The 26923-nt window shown below is 50.7% G+C and overlaps 1 protein-coding gene across 4 annotated transcripts in view; it reads left to right on the plus strand.

Annotated features, from left to right (window-relative positions):
* The first annotated feature begins 5601 nt into the window (after positions 1-5601).
* SLC13A3 (solute carrier family 13 member 3) overlaps positions 5602-26923 on the plus strand; it is an 80417-nt gene continuing 59095 nt past the window's right edge. For 2 of the 4 annotated variants that reach the window (XM_058679563.1, XM_058679564.1), the window contains exons 1-2: positions 5602-6024; positions 18568-18646. In XM_058679563.1, the coding sequence (XP_058535546.1) occupies positions 5751-6024; positions 18568-18646 (353 nt within the window). In that variant the 5' untranslated portion in view covers positions 5602-5750. Of the gene's footprint in view, positions 6025-6655; positions 7242-18567; positions 18647-26923 lie in introns of those variants that run through there. The other 2 variants (XM_004586084.2, XM_058679565.1) reach the window with 2 other exon arrangements.

Here is a 26923-nt window from a genome sequence, read left to right on the forward strand (position 1 = left end):
GTGTGTGCAAGCTCAGCACCCATACAGGCACAGGCTTATTCAGCCGCTCAGCTCAGTGTGCACCTATGGCCATTGTACCCCACAGCGCTACCAATGCCACCATGCTCACCCCAGCCCCGCAGGTAGAAACACTGCATCATCGTGCCAGCAGGGCTGGTGGGTCATGGACCCAGACGGGCATTTCAGCAAAGAGGCAGCGTCAACCAGCCCTCAGAACCAGGCACTCCAGAACAGCTTGGAAAGAAACAGCAGCTGAGGCTTACATGATGGACTTGTGACTGTTGTCAAAGGACCACGTTATTGGAAAAATGTAGGGGGAAACGGTGAGGAGGAGTTATGGGGAGGGTGGAAGGGGAATTCCCTGAGCTTATGGAACTGTATCATGAAAAATCAAAATTTAAAAAAAATTAGGATCTTTCTCTCAGCCCACCTTACACCCCTTTGTCTAATTTCTATCTGTTGCATGTATCACTGATTTGATACATGAATATCTTTTTCAAGACAAAAGCAACAATAAAACTCTTCATTAAACATTGCAATGCATGACACTTTTAAGAACTACATTTGTTAAAATAATACATATTTGGAGCAAGAAATCTAAAAAACCCCAGAAATATCTATATTTTGGTATCTTCCTACACTAACTGATTTCTTCATTTCTTTTCATACGCCTTCACTGAGGTATACAATTAGTATATGAAACGTCGTACGTAAAGTGCACAGTTGATCCATTTCACATATGAATATATCTGCCAAGCCATCATCACTCCAGAATAAGAAATGTCTATTATCACTAATGTGTTATATGTCCAATTTATTTATCGCATCTTCCCCATGAAGATGAAGCTCTGTAAATGTGAATGTTTTCAATCTCTTTCATGCGCTTCTGTATCTCTCGTCTTGGGGATCTGGGTCAAGGTTTAGAACCACCCCCAGTACACAGCAGTTGCTCAGTCAGCACCAACTGTCAAAGGACATTTGCTTTCCGCTCATCTGCCCAAGCAGTCGGTGAATAAGGTCTCCTGAGTTTTCTTCCTCAAACTCTAAGTTCATTAAAAAGAACTTAAATTAGGGGCTGCAGATTCAGATGCCAACAGGTCCCAGCACCACGCAGCTATCTCCCATGATCATAAATGTGAGGGGGAGGGGGCATAGGCAGAATGCTCTAGTGAGGACTGTGGCAAAGCCAAGGCTGGACAGGCAGAGCTGGAGCCAGTGAGCCACAGCCAGCTGCCTGGGCCGCCTGAGCCGCTGCTGGATGACAGCCATGCCTGCTTATGTACAGGAACCCACACTGACCTTTGTACCGCAGGAGCAGAGTTGAGGGGCTGGCGCTGTGGCACAGTGAGTAATGTTGCCACCTGCAGTGCCAGCATCCCATATGGGTGCCAGCTTAAGTCCTGGCCACTCTGCTTCTGATCCAGTTCCCTGCTAATGCGTTTGGGAAAGCAGCAAATGATGGTTCACATGGAGGTTCTGGATGACGCTCTGGGCTCCTGGCTTTGGATCAGCTCAGCTCTGGCTGTGGCAGCCATTTGGGGAGTGAACCAGCTGATGAAAAACTTCTCCATCTCTCCCTCTCTTTCCTTCTGTAATTCTGCCTTTCAAATAAATAAGTAAATCTCTCTTTTAAAAAATACAGAGCAGAGTTGAGTTGTAAACAGGAAGAGGCAGTCTGAAATACATGCCGCCTGGAACTTGACTTCTCTGAACTAGAGGAAGCTGCCCTCTGCTGTCAGCTCCCCAGCTGCAGGCCGAGGCTGCGGGACCCTGTCCTGATCCTCTGTGTGGGCGTGGGCAGCAACTTGAGATGTCCTTGCTGCCTGTCAGAGTCTGCACAATTGAGTCCAGGCACTCCTAACTGCAGGCTCACCACCTGCTCCCTGTCTCCCTCTCTCCCCCGCACTGCTGGGATCTGTAGAGTAGGAGTGTGGCAATTATTGCACTAAATGAACACATGCAGGTGAGGCAGAGCTCAGCAACTTGTCTCCAGGTAGTTTCTGGGTTTGTTTTGTTTTAATTGAAGATAGGTCCCAGGGCAATGGCTCAATTGGCTAATCCTCCCCTTGCCAGGATCCCGTATGGGTGCTGTTCATGGCTCAGCTGTTCCACTTACCATCCAGCTCCCTGCTTATGGCCTGGAAAAGCAGTAGAGGATGGTTCAAAACTTTGGGACCCTGCACCCACATGGGAGACCTGGAAGAAGCTCCTGGCTCCTGGCTTTAGATCAGCTCAATTCCCTCCTTTGTGCCCATTTGGGGAGTGAACCAGCAGATGGAAAATGTTTCTTTTTGTCTCTCCTTCTCTCCGTAAATCTGCCTTTCCAATAAAAATAAATCCTTTTAAAAATTGAAGATAGACATTACTTAAAAAAAAAAGTACAAGGGTGTTGGCAAAAGCATCTCTGAAATTGGCTGCATCTCAGAAGTCACCAGGATCCGTATGAGACTGAGCACGTGGGGAACAGGCAGCCTTGGCAAAGCTTCCAAGTATACTCAGACGTCACAGAGACCGAGGCGTTGGAAGGAGAGGACTCCCATTGGCCCCTCTGTGTTTGCACCAGTTGGCTGGTGACAATTGTAAAGGAGCCCCACACAACCTCAGGAGCATACAATGCTATTTCTCCATTTCTCAGGGACTATAGGGTTTGCGCACATTTCTGCAGGGTGTCTGTTTCTCTCACTTATCTACAAATTGGCTCTGTCCCACGTATCTATTACCCTGGCGGCCAGGATACTTTGGGTTGCAAGTACCGGAGGTCTCTGGCAAAGTGTTGTAAGTGGGAAAGAAACGGATGCTTTGCATACATTGAAAGTTCCTTCAGGCACAGCTGGATCCATGCAAGCATGACACCACCAGCACTCTGGGATCCTCTCTCTCCCTCTTCTATTTGGGGTTCCTTCTCAGGTCCATTCAGATGGTTTTGGTAACATGAGCTGGTCATGTGGACACTAATAGTGATGATGAGGAAGCCATGGGCTGAGAAACCGAGTGTTATAAAAAGAACATCTGGTTCTGGGTGCCCTGTGTGAGTCTGGACTCCCAAGATGTGCTGGAATTCAAGTTATCTTGGCATGAAGACCTGACATTTGCAAAGGTGACCCTGTCTCATGTGTGAACGAGCCCCAGTGGGGGCGCTGGGAGGGATGAGGCAAATGAGCACAAGGAGAGAATCTACTACCCTCGAGGGTCACGTGACGTTCAATTTTAATAAGCACTTGCTAGGAACTGTGTTATAGAGACTATCATATCCAGATGTGAGGATACAATGCAGTATGCATCTCTATTTCCAGATCAAAGATGAACTCCCAATGAAATAGTCAAATATATCTTGACAGTAGAATGCTAGACTCTCTGCAATTGTCCATGCCTACAATGTCAGGATACATTTAAATGGCAGAATGATAGACTTATGACTGTTTTTGAAGGACTATAATATTGTGACAATATAGGAGAAAGCAGTGGGAGGAGGGGAGATGGGAAAACCCAGAGCCTATGGAACTGTATCATTAAATTAATAATAATAATTTTAAAAAGTGCTTGCTAAAGTAGCACTGACCCCTTCTGAAACTCAGAGAAATGTGATGGGTCGATGCATCACACAGCATCCCGGGCGCTTGTGGTCCCTTCCCCGGAGCTGAGCCCAGTTCTATCCTCCTTGCTCCATCCATCGAGTCTGAAAATGCCAGCTTGCTCAGTCCTCCAGCTTCTTGCACAGCTCACACACAGACACCCAGGCCAGCTGTGGCCTGGATCCTGCAACGGGAGTTGGCGGAAAGAGGGTTCCAACAAGGGGCTGTCTCCCAAATACAGGGAGGTGTGCAAGGAGTCATGTCTCTCCTCTTCAGCTAGATACCTTTATGCCACCAAAGAATAAGGAGAGCTCTGGCAGCCACATTGTGACCACCAGGAAACAGACGTAAGGCCTGACACGGCTTGCGGAGGCTGGTGGGTGGATGGGTGGACAGAGCCTGGACCCTGGGTCCACCTCTGAAAATCATGAGGTAACAAATCAGTTTACTGTTCATCCTAATTGATTCAATAGACTAATGGGTTACTTACAACTCAAAATATCAAACTGTATCTGCTAATTGTCCCCAATCGCATCCTGTTCTGCTTCCTGATGCAGCAACATGCCCCTCCCTCTTTCAACAGCCCCATTCCTCCCCAAGCTTTCGGCTGAGCCCAGGTTTGTCCTGTCAGATTCCCCCGCCTCCTTTGTGGTGGGGACCATACGACCAAGCTCTGCCCACGGGATCAAGGTCTGGCCAGTAGGATGTGAGTGGGAATGATGTGTGCCATGTCGGTTCAAGTCCTTTGCTCCCTGTCCTTACTTACTGCCCGCCTCCCCTTCTTCTCACTGAGTGGTGAGGTTGACAGGTGCTACAGCCTCAGAGAAGGAAGCAGTGGTAGAGTATGACTGTCATTGCCAAATAATTCAGTCGCTTTGTTAAGTAGCTTATCATGTCTCCTGCACACAGTAGTTCCCTGGAGGTTTACGTCACCTGGCCAAGCTGCTGACCCTTGTCCAGCCCAGCCTTGCTCTGTGTCTGTGCACCTGACCATGCCTCCCAATGAGCTGAAGCCTTTCCAAGCCTGGGAAAGTCAATAAGGGTTAAGGTGTAGAGAGGTGGGATATATTTGCACAGAACTCTAAAAGGCACAAGACTGAAAAGCTGGTTTGGCTGGTGAACCAAATGTTAAAGTGCTTGTCTACATCACGCGTAGAAAGATGCTTCCAGAAGCACACGGATTGCAGCAACGCCTGGATCAGCCCGTTTCCTGCAGTGTTTTGTAGCAGAAAGCAAAACAACCGCAAAAAGAAATGAAAACATAGCAACAACGAACTGTTTGGTCCTGTAGAAGGATGTGCTAGCTCTAGGTGTTCCAATAAGGAAGACTGTCCAAGCAAAATAACACGTTATCATCTCATTTCTGTTGGGGAACCACCTCACAATGATATGTGCTTGTGTGCACATTGTATAAAAACATCTGGAGGGGCCAGCAAGGGGGTTTTACAGGTAAAGCCGGCATCTCAATGGGCACCGGTTCAATCCCTGGCTGTCCACTTCCAAACCGGCTTCCTGCAAGTGAGCCTGGGAAAACAGCAGAAAATGGCTCAAGTTCCTGAGTCCCTGCCACTTATGTGGGAGGCTAGAAGAATTTCCTGGCTCCTGGCATCAGCCTGGCCTAGCCCTGGCCATTACTGACATTTGGGGAACAGATCAGTAGATGGAAGATCTCTCCGTGTCTCTTCCTTTTCCTGCTCCGAAAAGACGCTGCTGTCTGGCTGCAAAGCTTTCCAAGTTTCCACAGCGACTCCGGGAAGGAGCCAAGAGCAGCCAAAAAAAAAAAAAGTACTTGTTTTTTTTGTTTTGTTTTGTTTTGTTTTCCCGAAAGTAGCAGAAGCTTTCCGGAAAGAGACGCATAAGTGGGAGACAGCCACCCACCTTCCCTCCTCCTTCTAGCTCTAAGACACCCAAGGAAAGAGCCGAGGAATCCGAAGATCAGCTTCCCGAGACTTGCCGAGCGTTTACGGAGATAGCCGAAGGGCTGGGGGCGGAGTCACAAGAGCCGATCTCGAGTGACCCCGCAGAGGAGCCGAAAAGCGGAACTGTTTCCTCGTGGCGGAAGTTTTGGAGGTGGGATCGCTAGAGTGGCGGAAGAGGCCGGAGGGTTTTCGGACCAAAAGGAGGGAAGCAAGCATCGCTGGCATTTCCGGAGGGAGCGGAAGTGCCGGGCGGTGTGTCATGGCGGCGCCCGTCTCGGAGAATGCCGAGGAACCGGCGGCGGAAGCCGAGGCGCTGGCCGCGGCCCAGGAGCGGAGCCGCCGCTTCCTGAGCGGCCTGGAGCTGGTGAAGCAGGGCGCCGAGGCGCGCGTGTTCCGCGGCCGCTTCCAGGGCCGCGCGGCCGTGGTGAAGCAGCGCTTCCCCAAGGGCTACCGGCACCCTGCGCTGGAGGCGCGGCTCGGCCGGCGGCGGACGGTGCAGGAGGCCCGCGCGCTGCTGCGCTGCCGCCGGGCAGGTGAGACGGGCGCCGGTCGGGCCTCGGGGACCGGCTCAGGCTCGGTCCGTCGTCTGTGCGACCATTAGCTCCGAGTCCGAGCCGTTGCTGACCTGGCTGCTGCCTGCGTGGCGAGTGGCAGGTTGCACGACCTCGCTCAGTTATGTGGCCGTCAGAGCACCCTGTGTGCCACCACGGGCTGGGAGAGGGGAAGTGGCCTTGGCCGAGGTTGCCCAGCTTGTGAGGACTCGTCCCCTACCAACGCCTGCCTTCCTCCCCAGCAGCTGAGGACCCAGCCCATGGCTAGGTGCTGGGTCAGGCTTATGGTGCACAAGCTGGCTTGGAGTGACCCGTGTCCTCAGGTTCTCTGTGATGCAGGTTCCGCGCGGCCGGGGTCTCGGCTGCCTTGTGTACTGGGGCAGTCCCAAAGGATAGCTGGGGGAGGAAGCCTTGGTTGGGGTTCCCACCCTGAGCTGTGCGGCGGTCTCAGGCATGAGCCAGAGAATATTCCAGAGTTTACGATTTTCTGTAGCATTCCCCCCACCTCCGAAATATGTAAGTAAAGGCTGAGAAACTTGGTCAGTCTTTTAAAATCAATTCTATCTTAAAAAAAAGAAAGACTCCAACCCAGTAAGCACTTTGTTGGTTGCAGGCATATCTGCCCCCGTTGTTTTCTTTGTGGACTATGCGTCCAACATCCTGTATATGGAAGAAATCGAAGGCTCAGTGACCGTTCGAGATTACATCCAGGCCACCATGGATGCTGAGAAGGCCCCTGAGAGCCTCTCGGCCTTAGCCAGAACCATGGGACAGGTTCTGGCTCGGATGCACGACCAAGACCTCATCCACGGGGACCTCACCACCTCCAACATGCTCCTGAAGCCGCCCGCGGAGCAGCTGCACATCGTGCTCATAGACTTCGGTCTGAGTTTCGTGTCGGGACTTCCGGAGGACAAGGGGGTCGACCTGTACGTGCTGGAGAAGGCCTTCCTGAGCACCCACCCCAACACCGAGGCCGTGTTTAACGCGTTCCTCAAGAGCTACTCCGCCTCCTCCCGGAAGGCCGGGCCGGTGCTGAGGAAGCTGGATGAAGTGCGCCTGAGGGGGAGAAAGAGGTCCATGGTCGGGTAGAGGCGCGTGTGCGGCAGCCCTACGCAGCAAAGGCTTTTTTTTAAAGATAAATTTGACTTGTACAAATAGATGATGAGATCTAAATAAATATGTTGAGATATTTTTAAGCAGTGTGTGATCCTGCTTGTGCCGTGTGGTTACTTGCAGCTGACTCTTCCCAAGAGCCTCGATAACCTGTTCCAGGCGGAGCTTTTTAAAAAATTTGTGTTGGAAAGGTAGTTACAGAGAAAAGGAGAGACAGAGATCTTCTATCCGCTGTGTCCCTCCCCAAACGGCTGCAATGGCCAGAGCTGGGCTGATATGAAGCCAAGAGCCTCTTCCAGGTCTCCCATAAGGATTCGGGGTCCCAAGGACTTAGACTAGCTTCCACTGCATTCCCAGGCTGTGAGCAGGGAGCTAGATGGGAAGTGGAGTGGCCGGACTAGAGCTGGCACCCAAATAGAATGCCAATACCAAAGGAGAGGTTTAGCCGGCTTTGCTATGCCAGCCCCAGGACTGGATGTTGCACGTATATCTAGGAATGGGCATTAAGACAGCTGCTTTCCTTCAGTGGAGTGCCAGCCCCAGCTCCCGATTCCAGCTGCTCGCCAGTGTGGCTCCAGTCCTGGGCTCCGGCCTCTGTGGGAGACCTGGCTTGTCTTCCTGGCTGTGGCCCCTGTGCCTGAGACGTGAGCCAGTGCATGGCAGTGCACCAGCTGTTTGACTCCAGCTCTCTGCTGCTCAAAAAATTTAAAATCAAAGCTCGGGCTGGCACTGTTGCATTGCAGACTAAGCCTCTACCTACCCTGCCAGCATCCCATATGGGTCGTTCCTTCAAGGACCAGCAGCTTCATTTCTTCAGATCCAGCTACCTGCTCATGGCCTGGGAAAGTCCTTGGGCCCTTGCACTCATGCGGGAGAACCAGAGGAAGCTCCTGGCTTCTGGCTTTGGATTGACTCAGCTCTGGCAGTTGGGGCCATTTGGGGAGTGAACCAGAAGATGAGAGATCTTTCTGTCCTTTATGTAAATACTTTGCCTTTCCAATAAAAAAAAAATTAAAAAAATAGAAAAGAATTTCAGTTTGTTCAATTCAGCACATATCCATCAGTGCAAATGCCACATAACTTCCATTTTCTCTTTTTTAAAAGAACCACTGATGAAATTGACAGCGTTTCAGAACTATCCAAGCCACTTGGACAGAACCCTCAATATGCACACATTGAGACTGGGTTGATAGGAGGTGGCAGTTCCTCGTGCCTGGGTACCAGGACATGTGGAAAGTCGTGAGTGGTTTCCCCTTTGTCTCCCCACTTCCCCCAGGAACAACAAGAAGAAATAGCAAATTTGGAAACAATGAGTTCACTCAATTTTCCCTAAACCTCGATCCCTCTCACCCTGATCTGCCATGTAATCATAATTTAAAAAATAAAATTTATTAAAAAAAAAAACCACCTTGCTCTAGTGGGTGGAGCATTCTAGTGGGACCAGGGCCACCTCTGTTTTCTTTCACCACAGCCCGCCTGACTGCCCTGCCCACGTGTGCCCAATGGCCAGGAAGGCATGGAAGCTTCCCTCCCTGGTAGGGTGCCTGGTAGAGAAGAGAATTCAGTTGGCACTCGCTGTGTGTTAGTGCACGGAGTCTGATGGTTCTAGGGTGGGTACTGTCTTCACTGTGCAGATGGGGAACCTGGCTGGCAGGGTGTCCGCCTGCCCCAGCTGAGCAGGACGAGGCATTATGAGGCACCCACGCCCCGATTCCTGTGCTGATCCTAATGCGATCCTGAGCGTAACCCAGCTCTGTGTTAGGACAACGTGGATGCACTTATGGTATTCCTGAAGAACTCTTAAGGACCAGAGGAACTGGAAATTATTATTATTTTAGATTTATTTTATTATTGTAAGTCAGATATACAGAGAGGAGGAAAGACAGGATTTTCTGACTGTTGATTACTCTGCAAGTGGCCACAACGGCCAGAACTGTGCTGATGCAAAGCCAGGAGCTCTTCCGGGTCTCCAACACGGGGGCAGGGTCCCAAGGCTTTGGGCTGTCCTCCAGTGCTTTCCCAGACCACAAGCAGGGAGCTGGATGGGAAGCGGGGCCAACGAGATTAGAACCTGCACCCATATGGGATCCTGGCATGTGTGAGGCAAGGACTTTAGCCACTAGGCTACTGCACCAGGCCCTGATTTTTTATTTTTTTATTTATTTTATTTATTTATTTATTTTTAAAGACTTATTCATTTTATTACAAAGTCAGATATACAGAGAGGAGGAGAGACAGAGAGGAAGATCTTCCATCCGATGATTCACTCCCCAAGTGAGCCGCAACGGGCTGGTGCGCGCCAATCCGAAGCTGGGAACCTGGAACCTCTTCCAGGTCTCCCACACTGGTGCAGGGTCCCAATGCATTGGGCCGTCCTTGACTGCTTTCCCAGGCCACAAGCAGGGAGCTGGATGGGAAGTGGAGCTGCCGGGATTAGAACCGGTGCCCATATGGGATCCCGGGGCTTTCAAGGGGAGGACTTTAGCCGCTAGGCCACGCCGCCGGGCCCGATTTTTTATTTTTTAAAAATTTTTATTAGAAGAACAGAGTTACAGAGAAAGGAAAGGTAGAAGGCTTCCATCTGATGGTTTACTCCCCAGATGGCGGCAACAGCTGGAACTGAGCCAATCTGAAGCCGGGATCCAGCAGCTTCATCCAGGCCTCCCTGGGATCTGGGCCGTCCTCCACTACCAGCAGGGAGCTGGATGTGGAGCAGCCAGGACTTGAACCAGCACCTGTAAGGGATGCTGGTGTCACAGGCAGAACTTAGCATGCTGGGCCGTAGTGCCGGTCCCTGGCAGTGATTTTACTCAGTTGATAGGTGTCGCCGCCCTGCAGCGACACTAAAATGACGAGAAATATTCTTGGAGGGCCGGGAAAAACTGGCAAAAGCGGCTGCGTTTTAAAACCTTCTCTCTGCTGCTCCTGTCCCCGTCTGTCTAAGCTTTCCTACCCGCTTCTTCCGCCACCCTTCCTCCCGTTTTCCGCCACCCTTCTTCCCAATTCTTCCCGTTTCTGTATTCCCCCTCTAAGGGCCACCAGAATGTCACAAACCAAGAAGGAGAGAGACAAAACCAAAAAGAGGGCGAACCAAAAAGAGGCTTTATTGCCGAAAGTGAGCTGCTTAAATACAGTTCTTCCACCAATCACTTCTGCCCGTAGTCCACGGGGTGCTATCTGATAGGCCAGCAATCGCAGCCAGGGAGAATTAGCCTATCCTTGTGACTTCCTGCCTGCCCACTGGCGGGACAAGTCCCGCCTCCTGGCACTCGGCCAGCCGCCATCTTGAAGCCCCTCATCCGTGTGGGGTCGGCCGCTCCCCACAGATAGGCTCTACTGAGAAGGCGCATGCTTCAGTTTGTTCATTTGCCCTGTAAGCCTTAATACCTCATGGGACAAGTGACTGGTGGATCTGTACGTGTGGGCATAAATCAGCAAGTCCCTACCGCACTGTGCCTGGCACTGCAGATCACCTAGTGGGTGGGTGAGTCACTTTCCTGCAGTGGTGAGTACAGCTGTGAAGGAGAACCAGAAATACAGGAGACTGGGGAGGAGATTGCGGGACAGCAAGGCTGGTGTGGCTGCACACAGTGAGAAAGGGCCAAGAAGCAGGAAATGGGATTGGAAAGGTGGCCAGGGCCAAGTGGTAACAGGGCATGGTTTTACTCTTGCTGGGACTTCAACAAGGTGGCATCTGATGAGTGCTTTCAAAAAGTTAGTCTGGGCCCAGCACGGTAGCTCAATGGCTAAAGTCCTCACCTTGCTTGTGCCGGGATCCCATATGGGCGCCGGTTCTAATCCTGGAGGCCCCGCTTCCCATCCAGCTCCCTGCTTGCAGTCTAGGAAGGCAGTTGAGGACGGCCCAAAGCCTTGGGACCCTGTACCCACATGGGAGACACGGAAGAGGCTCCTGGCTCCTGGCTTCTGATCAGTGCAGCCTCGGCCGTTGCAGCCAGTTGGGGAGTGAATCATTGGATGGAAGATCTTCCTCTCTGTCTCTCTTCCTCTCTGTATATCTGACTTTTCAAAATAAATAAATAAATCTTTTTTAAAAAGTGCCCAGCGAGTGCCATCCAGGGCACTCACAGCTGCTGGGGGGATTTGGGAGCACCTGTGTTAGTGAAGGTTTACAGAGTGTAATCTGTTGAAGGTAGAAAGGTGAACCCTACTCTTGATCTTGGTTAGAGTAAGATTGTGTTTACTGAAGCAGCCCTTCGCCCTTCGGCTGCAGTTTGCTAATTGACTTTTAAGTGGTTACATTGAAAGCTTCGTCTTGATCTTTGAGTTGCCTGGTGCTCTCTCGCCTGGTTACAGTTACTGGCCTCACCCTAGTCCTAACCTAGCTGTCTCCTCTGGCCAGGGCTGATACAGGGCCCTGTGTGTAACCAGGGTCTGCCCAGATCTGCTCTTGGGAACCTAGGCGTCTGTCTGCTGCAGTTCGGGCTCTGCGCTGCCAGAGGACCGTGGCTCTTCTCCACCAGAGGTCGCAGGTGACCATCACTGGCTGGGCAAGCGGGCAAAGGGGGAGCTCGTTATCTCCTTTTCTTCTCTCTCTTCCCATTACTCTCCTTTCTTCTCCCTCAGTTTCTTCTCAACTCCCTGGCCCCCTTCATTCCCTCCCTCCCTCTCTCACGGCTTTGAAGTTGCTCCTACGTTCATTCCACACCTGAGCGGAGCAGGCATTGTATCCACCACTCTGAGCAATGAGCCAGACGTATCTTACTTTCTTCGTTCTGCTCTCTCAATTCTTCACTTTTTCCTTCACTAGGTCCTGTGTGCAGCTCTGTGCTGGAGGGGACCACCCTGGACCCCTGTGTCCTCCCCATTCACCACCACACACACCCTGAGCTCAGCCAAGCTGCTCTTACAGCAGCCTGCTTGCTCCATCTCCCGCGTCTTCCCTGGAGGGCCCCTTTCACAGCCAGGCCGTGTTAATTCTCAGAAGTATGATGGCTTCCATCCCACGCCATGTTGCCTGCAGCGGCAGGGTCCGGGGCTCCCTCCCCAGCCCTCCGAGCCTGCGTCGTGCCTGTGAATGCACTGACTGTGGCGCCCGCCTTAGGGAGCTGCTGTAAGCGTTATCCAGCTCAGCCAGTGTGAGGAGCGCAGGTGCTTGTCCAGGTGTCTATTCGCAGAAAGGAACCAAGAGGAGACCTGAGAGGCAACCCCAGCAGAGCTGCGTGCAGCTTCTGTGACCCTTCCAGGATGTCACCGCTGACGGGCCACCCCTGGAAGGACCAGTGCCGAACCCTGGAGGTAGATCGCGGATGGCTCTCGCTGCCTCTGAGGCAGGCAGTCCTTTGAGAAGGGCATATGGGTCCTGTATCAGTGAGCTGAGTAGCCTAGCCCATGTGTGGAGTGGACCCCAGTGCCTGGCATCTCAGAACAATGAGATTGTTATTGTTAGAGACTGGCAAATGGGCAATTACAACAGAATCCTTTGTTCCACTTGTCAGCTGGGGATGGAAATGTATGCCTGGACTGTGAACCTACTTTTCTAGCTTGTTCCCAGGTGATGCGATACTGTCATTGTGAGCAGGTGCATCACGAGGAAGGTGGGACAGTGATGCGGGGAGGACAAGGCACAGCAGCTACCTGCTGCAAACACACACCCATTTCACAGAGGCAGGAATCAAGGCTCCGAGACTCCAGGCAGCTATCCCAGGGTCGTCAGCCTGCTGTCATTAAGGATTGTAGCCCACAGTGTGGCCTCCAGAGCCTTAATTTGTACAGGTGTTTGTTGGGGAAAGATTGTTCCATCTCAGGGAAGGCCAGAATAGTCCCTCATCTGGGGGCAGGAAGACAAGCGAAGATGACATTGGTGAAAGAGCTTGCCTCTTGGGGAAGGCTCGAGGGCTGTGTGAGCCTGCCCCCTGCCCTGGCCGCAATGCCTGCCGATTGGCTGTTCCTGCTGCTCAGTGCCCTGGTGGAACTAGAGTCAGCAGCCATCTGGACACACTGAGACCACCTCTCAAGGGAGAGTGGATGGGAGGAAGCGGCAGGGGAAGAAGGGAACAGAGATGAGTTGTCCTTAGACCTGCTGCCCCCCACCTTGCCTCCCACCCAAGCTTCTTTAAAGCCAAAGCCATGGGCCTGGCATGATAGACTAGAGGCTAAATTCTTACCTTGTATGTGCCAGGATCCTGTATAGGCACCGGCTCATGTCCTGGCTGCTCCACTTCCCATCTAACTCCCTGCTTGTGGCCCAGGAAAGCAGTGGAGGACGGCCCAGAGCCTTCGGACCCTGCGCCCACGTGGGAGACCTGGGCAGGCTTTATTTCTTGAACTTGGTGCAGTTTCCACGGGTGGGGTCGGGCTGTTTCGTCAGACTTCACACGTGTGCATTGGTGTACCTTGCTGTCTGAATGCCACACTGTCATCACAAGCTTATGAATATGTGATAGAAGCCAGCAGTCAGCCCTGGGCTCAGGCCACGTGGTCCTTGGCCTGTGCTGAAGCCATGCAGCTGTCTCCTCACTCCCCGCCGCCCCTCTTCCCCACGCAGCCTGAGGAGTCCTATTTCACCTCAGTTCAGATCCTGTCCTTCCTACATTCCAAGCTCTCCAGGGCTCCCTGCCTCGCTCACAGATCCACTTGTCCTCCTGTGAAAACTTCCTGATCCCTCCACACTTGAGGTCAGCCACACGGGGCCTGTGTGGGAAGAGGGGACTAACCTTCCAGCACTCCACTCACTCATGCCTGCATCTCAGGCCTTCCCTTTGGCTCTTCCCTTTCCCATAGATTCACACGTGGCTCCCTCCGTTACTTCCACCTTGCCTGGGAAACCTCGCATGAATCTCCCAGGGAGAAGGTAATACCCACTCCCAGCCCCCATCTGCCTCCCCAACTTTATTCTTCTTGTTTGGCCATCAGGGCCACCTGTTACCCTTCAGATACAGTGGCTTGTGTGACTGTGGTCTGTGGGCAGGGGACCAGACAGGGCCCTGTGATGGTGCCTGGGAGGGAGTCGGGGCTCCATGGACAGGTCCTGGACTGAGTTGAAGTCCTTTCCAGAAACCCAGCTTCTCTGTAACTTTGCTCCCCCTCCCCTAGTCACGCACATGCATTCATTCTCTTTCCCCTTCCTTCTCCTAGCTCTCTCTCTCTCTTCTCTATCATCTTGTTTCTTGCTCACCTTCCTGCCTGCCCACACTCTTCCCTGCTGGGGGCCAGGCCGACTTCAGCCCTGGCTTGCAGTTTGGAACAAAAAACAATGAGAACGCTGGGGATCTGATGGCGATCAAAGACCTCTGTGTGTTTATAAACCTTTCCCCCTCTGCTGGCATAGAGGGGGTTAGGGATGACCCAGAAGCCAGAGCTGATCCTTGCTGAAGGCCGGGGTATCCGGGGGCATCCAGGGGTGTCCAGGGTCAAGCTGCTCAACGGGTCCCCTCCAGGGAAAGCCACGGGGGAGGCTGTTTCCCAGCTCTGGTCTGAGGGCTCTGCTGGGACCTGCTTCAAAGCCAATATTGCTCTTGGAGCTACAGATCCTTGCACAAAATGGCATGCTGAAAGATGCTGAGAGTGGTGCAGGGCCCAGAGTGAGGGGCTGGAGGAAGGGGGACACAGCATCCAGAGAGGGAGGGCCAGAGTTGGGGGCAGTGTCCTCCTCCTGCTCTGTTCCTCCCTGCTTTGTTTTTCTTCCCAGCACTGAGCACCATGGGCTGTGCTGTCTCCTTCACACCAGAGACTTGTGTTGGGTTTGAACGCTGCTGTCCTCCAGCACCTGAAACGTTGTCTGGTGCATCGTGGGCTCTCCGTTAACCCTTCTTGAGGGATCAGTAACCATGCTTTTGATTGATATTTACAACAATCAAAGACAATGTTAGGAAGTAGGTTCAATCCATCAATATTTATCAATCCACCGCTGTGTTCCAGGCACTGTTTCTGGCACTGGGAATGTGGCTGGGGACAACTGGAACTCCTTGTTCTTGTGGCATTTACTCTAGTAGGGAATAATTTCAAATGCTGAATTATTCTTTGCAGGCAATAACCCAGGGGTGATTTTACACAGGGGGTGAAAGGGCGTTGGAGAAGGCTGGGTTCCATTAATTAGGTGGTCACGGGGACTTCTCAGGAGGTGATGTTTGAGTTGAGACCTGTGTGAGGAGAAGGGCAGGCCCTGCGATGGTGGGGGTGGGGTGCATAGGGAGCAGAAGACATGTCCAAGGGGCAGGAAAGCTCAGACAGGATGGCATACACCTACTGCAGAGGGCAGAGGGTGGGGACTGTCAACAGAGGCCATCAGTAACTGGGCTGGTGACTTTGATCAATGTATGCAGTTCTGCCTTACGCAGCTTGTCAGTTCCCAGTGAAGAATCAATACCATTTAGTGGAGGATTGATATACACTTGGCCCCTTGCCTTGGCTTTTCCTCCTCCCAACCTTGCTGTTAACCTCCAGATCTCGTTTTGACTGTGCCTCTTAGCTGAAGCCACAAGGTGATGCTGTCAGGTGCAGTGCCGCCATGTGAGGTAGCAGTTGTTGCCTAATGAGCTGTTCCCCAAAAGCAATGACTTAAAAAAACCAGTGTATGATGATGCATCATGGTTTTGTGGGTGAGCTGTCAGAGTTGGGCTCAGCTGAATGGATCTTCTGTTCCATGCAGCATTAAAGAAAGTCATGCAGCATTACTCAGCCATCAGATACGTTTGTGTGGAGGGTCTAGGATGGCCTCACTGACACATCTTGAACCTTAGTGGGAATGGCTGTCCATGACAGCAGGGACCTGTGACTCTGTGGTGTGGCAGCATCAGGGCAGTGGTCCAGCACTCCAGTGATGAGTGTGTTAGAAACAAGGCAGAGGGCCCAGCGCGGTAGCCTAGCTGCTAGAGTCCTCACCTTGCACGTGCTGGGATCGCATATGGTCGCTGGTTCATGTCCTGGTGGCCTGGTTCATGCCTGTGTTCTGGGAAAGCAGTCAAGGATGGCCCAACACTTTGGAACCCTGCACCTGTGTGGAAGATCCAGAAGAAACTACTGGTTCCTGGCTTTGGATCAACTCAGCACTGGCCATTGCAACCACTTGGGGAGTAAATCAGTGGACAGAAGATCTTCCTCTCTGTCTCTTCTCTCTGTATATCTGACTTTCCAATAAAAATAAAATAAATCTTAGGAAAAGAAAAACAAAACAAGGCAGAAAGTGTGACCTTTTAGGACCATGCCCAGGGAAGCCATGTAGTGTCACCAGCACTGTAAGCTGCTGACCCAGGAAGTCAGAAGCTCACCCAGGTTCAAGGACAGGGAACATAGATCCTCACCCCTCGCTGGAAAAGCCGTCATAGGATCTGTGGCAATTAGAATATTAGAATTCCTGCCCCATGAAATTGGGAGCCGTGAGGGAAGGGGCACAGACAACCTCAATCCTCCGGGGTTCCCAGTCCCTAACACAGTGGCCTGGTGCACACTGGCGCTGGAATTCTGTATGTGTTCAGTGAATGAATAGTGGATTCCAAAATCCAGAGTCCTCCTGTGATGCCGGGCTCGATAGCATTTGTACACAAAGGACCACAGCTCAGGGCTGTGAACTCCAGGAACCCTGGAAGCCCCTTCCTGAGGGGGGTTGTCCAAGATCAAGATTTGCAAATCAGTTCAGGTCCACATAACTAAGATTTATTTCCTACTCATTGTGTGCCACGCACTTTGTGCCAGTGCAGAAATGGCCGTGTGGGCAGACCCAGAGTTTGTCGGCAGGAAACCCCGCACTGGGCTGGAAGGTGGCCAAAGTGCAGACCTTGACTTCTCTGTGTGATACCGGATCCAATGCTGTGACCCTGTGTCTGTTGATCTATTAAGTAATGCAGGTGCACCAGAATGGATGCCTGTAAAGAAACCCCTCCTTGCCACAGCCCCCAACTAGTGGTTGTCTGTGACGCTTACTGTCCAGCTTCTCGGGGAATGTCTCAGTGTTTAAGTTAAGGTCATGTCCTTCTGTGAAAGGCCTCAGCCCCTAGGTGAACAAGTGTTGGTACAATTGATGTTGCTACAGTTGACGGACATTGGTGCCATCGGTGCAGCCCTCGTTGGGTCCACCCATGACCTGGGGCTCCCTCTGCCCAATCCTGCAGCTCCCCGTACCTTTTCCTTTTAACAGGTTTGACTTTAGTAAAGCCTTTGCTCTCCTAACTCCTCCCTCTCACAGAACCCACACAGTGACATGGTGCAAATTAGGAACTCTGTCTTTTTACAGCGAAAAATTTGAAACATGTTTAAAAAAGCTCCTTAGCAGGTTGGGTCCCCCTAAGACTTGAACATCAGCTTTCAGGAAATGCACCAGGGCACCCCCTCAGGCTGTATGCTCGTGGAAGGGAGCAGAAGGGCACAACTTGGGCAGAAGGAGGAGCTGAGCTGCAGCACAGCTCCTCAAAGGCCTTGCTGACCATGAGGATCCCTCAGGGGGGAAAAGTCCCTCAAAGTTGTGTCTGGCTGGGTGAGCCTGCATGCATGCCCACTCCCAGGAGAGGAAGCTGCATGGGCTGAGCTGGCCCTTTGTCCCCCACAAGGGCTAATGACCAGGGCCAGCTGCCACAAGCCTTCTGGTAGGTGAGAGTTTCATTCCTAAAGGGGTCCTGGGCAGTACATTGTAGGGTCCACCCAGGGTAGGGTGTGACAATGTCTCTCATGACCCTAATGGAACGGTTTCAGGTGCAGTTAAAGGAAAGCAGGAGCGGAAAGGCACAGCATGTGGGGAGTTTATACAGCCTTGGCAATGACCTAGAGGAGTTCCCTGCCCCCATCTTTCTGTGGCACTGTGTTACCCTGTACCTTCCACACTCAAGACCACCGCATGTTCTTCGCATAAGTCCCCGCCTACCGCCTGAAACATCATCCATTTTGTTATTTCTCAGGGCAGTTGCTGGGCTCAGTTGGAAGTGATTTGGGGCTGCGTGTAGCTGGGAGCTTGGCTGGGACATCTAGGATGGCTTCCCAGCTTCCAGGGCCCTTTCTGCAGTCTTCCTTTAAGTAGGAGTCCAGCCTAGGTCTCAGTATAATACGGCGCTGGCTGCATTTGAATAGGACAAGCCCATGAGGCAAGCAGTTTATATCACACTCACTGCTGTCCCATTGGCCAAAGCAAGGTACATGACCAAGTACAGGGTCACCATGCAGAGGAGTCCGCATGGGTGTGAATACCATGAGGTGCGGCTTATTGGTGGGTGGGTGGAGCACCAGTTTAGCATGTCATCCACACCTTCTGATCCAAGGTGGATTCTGGAACTCAAGCACTGTGCCGATATCCTAGGAGTTATGGAGGAGAAAGGAACAGGATAAATGGATATGCTCCTTTAAAGACCTAAACATCTCTCATAACTTCTTTTAACTTGTCATTGGCCATATCTTAATCACATAGGTAAACCTAGCTACAAGAAAGCCTGGGAATGTTCTTTAAAAGCCCGTTTCGTATTCCAGGTGATTGTTACGGAGGACAGAGGAAAGCTGGACATGGGTGGTGCCTGCTATACCCAGCTCTCAGCATCCCTCCCAGAAGGTATGTCCTGTAACTGAGGTCTTGTGACCCTTCTGTGTTGTCAAGCAAGGGGGGTGCCTCTTTTCCCGTATCTGTCCATTGGCTGCTATGAAGTTTTATTGGCATTTCTCTATCAAATTCTTAGCTCAGTGTTAGAACACAGCTCGCTCACTCACACACCAGGTATCTGTTGCCTGATCCTTTGCGAGCCTTGGTTTCTTTTCGCTTCTGACTGCCTCCCACTGGATTTTCTGTCCTGGTTCAGTTTGGACTTCAGATATTTCGGCTGAGGTGTGGACATTTGGTGCAGCAGGTAAGACACTGCTTGGGATGCCCACACCCCCACACTGCAGTATCTGGGAGCTAGCTTCCTGCTAATGTGCACTCGGAGAGACAAGGGGTAGTTACTCAAGGTAGTTGGGCCCCTGCTACCCATCCAGGAGACCCAGAAGGAGTTGCAGGTTCTTGGTTTGGGCCTGGACCCAGCCCTGGCTATTGCGGGCATGTGGGAACTGAACCCGTGGATAGGAGATATCTCTGCCTTTCAAAGAAATTAAAATAATTAAAAGATTCAAAAACCCATGTGGCAGCCGGGTGTCAAGAGTGACGGTTGCATGAGTGACCGAATTAGACAGAAACTGGATTCTCTGTGACTTAGCCCTATAAGTCTCACCACTTTGCTTCTACCATATTCCACCAGCTGGAACAACATGCGCCCCGCTGCTACCCAAGAGGTGGAAACACAGACCCCTCTGACTCCCAGGGAGCAACTGCTGCCGTGTACTGTCACTCTGTGCTTGGGAGGTGTCCCTTCTCCACCAGTCCCTGTGAGTCAAGTGCTTTAACTGTCCTCATTTCAGATGGAAATCTCAGGTCTAGTGAAGTTAAGCAAGCAAGTGGCGTAGCCAGAATCTGGATATAACTTTGTCTAAGGCATGGGCAAGTGAGTTTTGCAGGGATACAAGGAGTAAAAACACGACAGTGTTGAGAATGGTGCTGAGGGTAGAGTCAGTGGGTCCCCCAGGCTTGTTGTCACTACCACACTTGTGTCATTATCACACTGAGCCTCCCAGATCTCTCAGTGGGATGTGGAAGAGGGAGCTGACTTGAGGCCCTCTTTGCAGTGGATGTAGACTCCATGATGCTAGCAGATCCAGATCTCTAGGAATAGTTTTTCTGGAACACTCATGTCCTTGTCTCAGAGGTCCAAAGGGCGCCTGGGGGGCCTCACCATCCAACCCAGGCTGTCAGAAGCCTTTGATGAGGCCGGTTACTGGGCTGGCTCAGGGTCAGCTCCTAAGCTGAAGGCCATGGGGGCAGGTTTCATCACAGCTTGGGATGAGTCCAGCGGGAAGTAACTTGTCCCCGGGGGGTTATGGGAATGATGGCAATGCGACCTGGACAGGGATTGAGCATCGCACCCTTCCCAACCCTTCTCTCACTATCTCCCAGCTTCCCAAATTGCAGATCCTGGCAGTTTTTGGAGTATTGCTGTCACCACTATATTGTGTTTTACTTGGCACTTTTTATTTGCATTACTTCCCATTGCAAACTTTAGTAGATTTCATTGAATGAGAGGTTTAACTTTTGCTAAAAGTCTCGGGCTTTAGTGAAAAACAACCATCACCTGCCTGAAGTTGAAAGTAAATAAAAGTAAAGCAACATTGTCCTACTTCAGTGAGGTACCAGAGTCTCTGCCCAGTGCCTTCTGTATCTACTGCAAGGGCAGAGGTGGCGAAGGGAGTTGGACACCCAAGTGAGGCTCTGTTCAGGGAATAGCAAAGGGTTAAGGAGAGGAGCCACAGGGAGCTGCCTTCCCTTTATGCAACTCAGTGTTATTATTTAAACCTTCATACTACATCTGTCCCACTTGTAGAAACATTTCCCCATCTCATTGGATCGTGGTGTCAGTTCTCTGCTGGCTTTTGGCGACATCTGTCAGCTTCACTGGCAATGTCCATCTGGGACTGAGCCATTCTCAGCACTTGCACCAGCGTGACTTCGGTTCAGGCCACCCTCAGCACAGCCAGAGGAATCTCCAGTGGAAATAAAGCACCACTCCCCCCCCCCTCCCCGCCGAGACGCCAGTGTCAAAAAGAGAGTTGCATGTGCTGTTAGGATATGGAGACAGTGGGCCCCATCCCACAGTGCTGACAGTTCAGGGAATGAAGGAGGTACCTTGGGAAACAGCCTGGCGGGCTCTCCAAAGCCTGGGCACAGCATTCTCCCATGGGTCAGAAGTGCACTCTTCCATCTGTGCCCTGTGAGAAATGAAAACAAATGTGGGGCCTTCAGAATATTCATGGAAAATGCAAATGATCAAAGGATGTGAGTTCCAGTTTTTTTTTTCATGATGAACAACTACTTAGAAAGGATTTTATGCCCACAAGAGCTAGGGCTAAAACCAGGAGCCTCCCAGGCCGTGCTTATCCTGGAAAGAGGACTTCGCTGCAGGAAGTTAGCTGTGTGTAAGGACTTCATTGCGCCTAAGAGCTAATTTATAAAGTATGACAAATTAAGATTTAGATCCGGTGGTGTCTTTCCCTTCTCCATTCGAGAGGTGCCCCACCTCCCGGCTTTCGCTCTCAGGAGATACTTCCTCCTCCCTGTTCTTTCCCGCTCACCTGGTTCCTTCACAGATAAACTTCTCTGAAAAATAAATAAATAAATAAATAAATAAGGTTTAGATCTGAAGCAGGACGCACACAGTGAAGATGAAGATACGAAATGCAAAATCCTCCCCAACTGGAATTAAGGAGAAGTGGAAAACTATGAGGACAGAATCTGAGACTTGTAAGATGACACTGAATGCTTTAGCAGAACTGTAGTTGGAGTCCTGAGCCCGGGCAGCGGCCAGAGGCAGTCATCTGAAGAGACGACTTGGAACATTACAAGGCTGGTGGAAGACGCCATCACACATAGCCGAGCAGCCCAGAAAATCCCAAGGAAACAAATACAAAGGAGATTGTAGAGTTGAAAACAAAATGGAGTAGACATAGCTCATTGCTAACTGCAATACTTTTCGCTTTTGTAACTTCTGCTTTGCTTAGCTAAGAAACTGTGAGCTTGCAGGCCAAATGATTTTCATTGCTGAAAGAAGTCACAACAGTCAGCCTAGATTTTTACCCCTGGTGCAAATAACTTCCAAACAAAGGCATGGGTGAGGATGCTTGCAGGTAGACGGAAGGTAAGAGAATGCATTTTCAGCAGACCAGCAAGTAAGAAATGGCTGAGGAAGGGCTGGGCGTAATGGCTCAATTGGCTAATTCTCCCGTTAGAGGTGCCAGGATCCCTAAAGGGTGTGAGTTCATGTCCTGGCTCTTCTACTTCCCATCCAGCTTCCTGCTTAAGACAGCAGAGGATGGCCCAAAAGTCTTGGTACCATGCACCCACATGGGAGACCCGGAAGAAACTCCATGTTTCTGGCTTTGGATGGACTCAGCTCTGACCATAGTGGCCAATTGGGAGTGAATCAGCAGATGGAAGCTTGTATATCTGCCTTTCCAACCAAAAAATAAAGCATTTTTAAAAAGTATTTTTATTGGACCCAGAGCAGTGGCCTAGCTGCTAAAGTCCTCGCCTTGAATGCGCCAGGATCCAATATGGATGCTGGTTCTGATGCTGCCAGCCCCGCTTCCCTTCCAGCTCCCTGCTTGTGTCCTGGGAAAGCAGTTGAGTAGTTGAGGATGGCTCAAAGCCTTGGGAGCCTGCACCCACATGGGAAGGGGCTCCTGGCTCCTGGCTTTGGATCGGCACAGTTCCAGCTTCTGCAGCCGCTTTAAGAGTGAATCATTGGATGGAAGATCTTCCTCTCTGTCTCTCTGCTGCCTTTTCAATAAAAATAAATAAGCCTTTTGAAAAAATATTTTTATTTATATACATGTAAAATATTTATTGTTCATTTTCCATGTCTTTAAAAGACAAAGATACAGAGATAGAAAAAACCTTTCTTCTATAGATACACAAATATCTACAACAGCTCAGACTAGGCCATGCCAAAGCTGGAAACCAGAAGCTCTGCCTGGATCTCCCCTGCAGGTGACAAGAAGCCAAGTCCTTTGAGCCATTATGACTGTTTCCAAAGCTGCACATCCACAAGCAGCTCAAATTGGAAGCAAAGCCGGGACTTGAACTCAGACCTTGTGACCAGGGAGGCAAGTGTGTCTACCATTATGCCATGTGCCCTCCCCAAATTAAATACCTGGTTACAAGTCCTTAAAAGATTATTCACTTGAAAATTATAGCAATGTCTTATGGGATTATCCAGTGGGGTTCTGATAATATTTTATAGTGGAATCTCTGAGGCAAAACTTCTCTAGTTTAGACCATTTTATTCTATCTATGACATAAATGTCCCTACTATGGATAATTCCAATCTACCGATCACAGGTTTTCTGGAAATTTAAGTTATCTCTCATGACTTAGAATGAGTTAGCTTTAATATTCTGTTGGATTTCCAGAATATGTAAGTTTAAAAATGTGGGGTGAGTGTTGCATGTCAGTGGTTTAAGCAGCTGCTTTGGCTGTTGTGCCAGTTACCTGCTTCTGATCCCGCTTCTGGCTAATGCACCTGGCAGGCAGCGATGTGGGCGCAGGTGTTTGGGTTCTTGCCTCCTGGTTTCAGACTGGCCCAGCCCCCAGCGTTGGCAGGTGTTGAGGGAGTAAACAAGAGGACAGAGGATTTTCTCTCTCTTCTCTCTCCCTCTCCCCCTCCCTGTGTCACTCTGCCTTTCAAATAAGCAATTAATAATAATTTTTTAAAAAGACAGTAAGAGACCAAATGATGAGAGGAAGGAGGTAAATGGAATTATGCTACTGGAAGGTCCTTTTATTTCTCCTGAAGTAATGTGCCGTCCCTCCAAAGGAGATCACAAAGAAGAGATGTGTCATGATCTTTAATCACTAACACAAAAAATCAATATAGGAAATAAAATGCAATTCTAAAAATATATTTAGTTGGTACAAAAAAGGCAAGAGAGGAAGAGCAATGGAAAAGAACAGATGAACCGAAACGAATAGTGAAAGACACTTAACTTGAACTAGATAGATGATTACAGTAATTGTAAATGGGCTAAATTAAAAATCACAGAATGTCCAGTTGAACAAAGGAGCAAACCCCAGTTATGCTACATACAGCAAATCTATTATAAGCCTAGACACATTTGAGGTAGCTTTTTAGAATAATAGGAAAATAAAAAATAAAATGAAAAAATATAAACTATGCAAATATTAAGAAAGCTAGGACCTGGCATGATAGCCTAGTGGCTAAAATCCTCACCTTCCACACACCGGCATCCCATATGAGTGCTGGTTCGTATCCCAGCCGCTCCACTTCCCTTCCACTTCCCTGCTTGTGGCCTGGGAAAGCAATCGAGGATGGCCCAAGGTCTTGGGACCCTGCACCTGCATGGGAGACCAGGAAGAAGCTCTTGGCTCCTGGCTTCAGACCAACTCAGCTCCAAATGTTGCGGCCACTTGGGGAGTGAATCAGCAAGCAGATGGAAGATCATCTTCTCCGTATATCTGCCTTTCTAATAAAAATAAATCTTTTTTTTAAAAAGATTTATTTACTTTTGTTACAAAGTCAGATATATAGAGAGGAGAGAGAGAGAGGAAGATCTTCCGTCCGATGATTCACTCCCCAAGTGACCACAACGGCCGGTGCTGCGCCGATCCGGAGCTGGGAACCTGGAACCTCTTCCGGGTCTCCCACGCAGGTTCAGGGTCCCAAATCCTTGGGCTGTCCTTGACTGCTTTCCCAGGCCACAAGCAGAGAGCTGGATGGGAAGTGGAGCTGCCAGGATTAGAACTGGTGCCCATATGGGATCCCGGCGCATTTAAGGTGAGGACTTTAAGTCGCTAGGCCACGCCGCCGGGCCCAAAAATAAATCTTAAAAAATAAGAAAGCCAGTGTGGTTATAATACAATTAGACATTAATATCTTGAGTTTTCTAAATTATGTTTGACAGTTGCTGCTAAAACAATAGCACTGCATGTGGTCCTAAATGTATGTGGAGGGAACATTGAAAACAATAAGACAAAGGGCCATAAAAGTCAAGTTTCTATCCTACACTGGAAACAGTGTCCTACAGGTAAACACTATCCGATAAAACAACATGAGTGTATATGAGGTTATGCCCAGAGCTAGCAATAAGGGACCACACAAACACCCGAGAGCAAATATCTCAATTTAAATATGGACAAAGGTCCTGGATGAACATTTCTCCAAACAAGCCATATACAATGACCCAAAAGCATGAGAGATTGCTCAATACCAACAGTCAACAAAGAAATAGATGTACATCAAAACTACAATGAGAGGCCCCTGTATGCCCACTACAATGGCCATCCTTCCCTCCCCACCCATACACATACATACACCAAACACTCAGTTAGTGAGCAGGGGGTGAAGTTGGAACCTTGGGTACTACTGGTGGGAATGTCAGTGTCCCTGTGAAACAGCATGGCCATTCCTCAAAAACAAAACGAAGCAAAGCATTCAGTTGCTCCATAATCCAGCTCCCCCAGTTCTGGAAAGCAGAGACTCTGGCAAGTGTTTGAACCTCCATATTGGTGGTAGTGTTAGCCACAACCGACACAAGATGGACACCACCCGATGTTAACCAACTAGGAAATAGATAAGGAAATCACAGTACAATAAAATATCATTCAGCCTTAACAAAGAAGGAAATTTTGACTTTGGACACAGCGTGGATGAACACTGAAGCCGCATTAAATAAGCTAATTCCAAAAGGACAAATGCTGCCTGACACCACTTATATAAGGTACCTAGATTATTCAGATTCCCAGAGGCAGCAGGTAGCAGGCGGGTTGCCAGAGGCTGTGGGAGGAGGGAATGGGGAGTTATTGTTTAATGGGAACAGAATTCTGAAACCATGAAACGTCCAGAAAAAGAAATTTAAAAAGCCAGATACTCTCTTGTATTGGGGGGCTGCTCAAGAGTTTGAGACCGAAAGAATAATCCAAAGATAGGTTTAAATTTGACTGGATCGAAATTCAAAAGTGTCTCTCTCAACGGCTCTGATAGGAGAATGGAGCAACACGCTAGACTGGGCAGAATTATTTGCAAACCATGACGGCTAGATAGGCATAAAGAACTCTGAAAATTCAACAGCCAAGTGCCAGACAAGGCAAAGAACAGGAAGAGATTATTCACCAAAGAGGATACACAGGTGGCAAATTAGCCCACAAGCAGGCTTTCCATATCCTTCAACATTGGGGAATTAGGAATTAGAAGCCACAGGGAGATGTCACTGCATCCCTGTAAGAAGAGCTAAAACAAAAAGTGGCGGCGACCCTCACCCCATCCCTACTCCCAACCCGTGTCGTTAAGGATGCGGATACATTTATTATGTATTACTGCTGGACACGCAACTGACACAGCCCAGGGAGTGCACACGGGCGACTCAACGTCCTGTGCACCTGCTTGGGCTCGCGCTGCGCGGAGCGCGTCCCGCGCAAGCCTCGCGTCAGGCGGTGCATCGAGGCACAGTCGGCGCAGCTGGTCTGCGTCGGCAGAGCCAGATTTTGAATCCAGGAGATACTAGCAGAAGCCGTAATCCTCCCATAGTCCTTATGGCCCATTTCACAAGCGAGTAAACATTGGCGGGGAGAGGTTAAGCCAGCTGCCCCAGGCCGCCGCGATGCTTGACCCCAAGGCCACACCGCTTGGGTGGCTGTCTCGTCCTGGCCCCCTGTTTCCCGCGCTGAACTTTTCCCAGCCTCCCTGGCCTCCGGCACATGGTCCCAGGGAGGAGCGACCCCGAGGGCGGGCCTCACAGCACAGTCCCCTCCCCGGACCCTCCTCTGGGCTTTAAGCCCACGCCAGCCCGGGAGAGCCAGTCCCCGGCGCGCTGCGCGGGCGATCGCGCTGATGGCGGCGCTGGCAGCGCTGGCGGCACTGGCTAAGAAGGTGTGGAGCGCGCGGCGGCCGCTGGTGCTGCTGCTGGCGCCGCTTGCACTGCTGCCGGTGGTCTTCGCGCTCCCACCCAAGGTAACGCCTCCTCTGCCGCTGCACCGAGCCCCGCAGAACCCTCTCCTCCTCCTCCTCAGCCCCCGGCGCCAGATCGCTAAAGACCCGGTCTACCCGGGTCCCACCAGACCCCCTCCACTCTCTTTGCCTGTGCCTGCTCCCTCTTGCCCGTCCCAGCGTCGCTGGGGACCCGGTGTCCCATCCTGCCTCACTTCTGCCAGAACGACTGCCCTTCAGAGCTTCTATCTGTGTGCTTGGTGTCACAGCGACCGAGTTCAATGAGTGTGGAATTGTATGGCCTGGGT

Source organism: Ochotona princeps, chromosome 22 (assembly GCF_030435755.1).
Source record: "Ochotona princeps isolate mOchPri1 chromosome 22, mOchPri1.hap1, whole genome shotgun sequence".
NCBI classification, from domain to species: domain Eukaryota; kingdom Metazoa; phylum Chordata; class Mammalia; order Lagomorpha; family Ochotonidae; genus Ochotona; species Ochotona princeps.